Consider the following 1053-nt stretch of genomic DNA (forward strand, 5'->3'; position numbering starts at 1 on the left):
CCCTTCCTCCCCCTCCTCCCGCACCCCCAAAAGCCGCAGCACCCCCAACTCCCGCAGCCGCTCCCGGGCCGCCCCCTCCCAGCCCTGGTTGGCGCGGGGGTTCCGCGGCGAGGGGTGGGGGATCCCCCGCACCGGCACCCCCAGCCCGGCCCCGGCGAGCGCCCGGCGCGCCCTCAGCTCGGCCACTCGCCCCAGGGCCACCACGAGCCGCACCCGCAGCGCCCGCACGACCCCCGCCAGCGCCGCCCCGCACGCCCCCAGCAGCCGCTCCCGCTGCGGCCCCCCCAGCTCCGGGGGGGGAACGTTGCGGCCGCTGCCGGCGAGGAAGAGGAGGGGGCACAGGTTGTGCACGAAGCAGTGGCGGAAGAAGCGCCGCGGGTCCGGGCACAGGCTCCGGATGAGCCCCCAAAAACGGGCGCCGCTCACCTCGGCCCGCGGGCAGCGCAGCCCCAGCACGGGCCGCTTGGGGTGCTCCAGGGGGGGCTTGCGGACCTCCCCCCGCACCCGCAGCCACTCGCGGACGTGCCACGCCTCGCCGAAGGGCACCTGAGGGGCGAGGGGGGGGGGGGGGGGATTTAGGGGGGAAGGGGGGGGACACCCCCCCCCCCCAGAGCAGCTCCTTCGGAGGTGGGGTGGACTGGGACACACCCCCCCCCATCCCGGGCACCCCCGAGCCCCTCCAGTGCATCGGCTGCCCTCATTTGGGGCCCCCATGGGATGGACTGGGACCCCTGAGCCCCCATGGGGTGAATTGGGACCCCTAGAGCCCCCATGGGGTGGACTGGGACCCCCTGAGCCCCCATGGGGTGGACTGCGACCCCTGAGCCCCCATGGGGTGGACTGGGACCCCCTGAGCCCCCATGGGGTGGACTGGGACCCCCTGAGCCCCCATGGGGTGGACTGGGACCCTCTGAGCTCCCATGGGATGGACTGGGACCCCCAGAGCTGCCACGGGGAATATTGGGACCCTCTGGGCACCTCCCAGTGCCTCAGTTTCCCTCCTTTGAGACCCCACGGGATGGATTGGGACCCCCTGAGCCCCCATGGGGTGAA

At 74.5% G+C, this 1053-nt stretch overlaps 1 protein-coding gene across 1 annotated transcript; it reads right to left on the reverse strand.

The window, feature by feature from the left end:
• Positions 1-9: 9 nt before the first annotated feature.
• Positions 10-619, reverse strand: SMUG1 (single-strand-selective monofunctional uracil-DNA glycosylase 1; the record flags this gene model as incomplete). Its single annotated transcript, XM_027633790.1, has 1 exon — positions 10-619. A coding segment is annotated over one exon (610 nt), but the record flags the coding sequence as incomplete, so codon positions are not given.
• Between the last annotated feature and the right edge of the window lie 434 nt (positions 620-1053).

Source organism: Corapipo altera, unplaced genomic scaffold, assembly GCF_003945725.1.
Source record: "Corapipo altera isolate COAL_440 unplaced genomic scaffold, ASM394572v1 26579, whole genome shotgun sequence".
Classification (NCBI taxonomy): Eukaryota; Metazoa; Chordata; class Aves; order Passeriformes; family Pipridae; genus Corapipo; species Corapipo altera.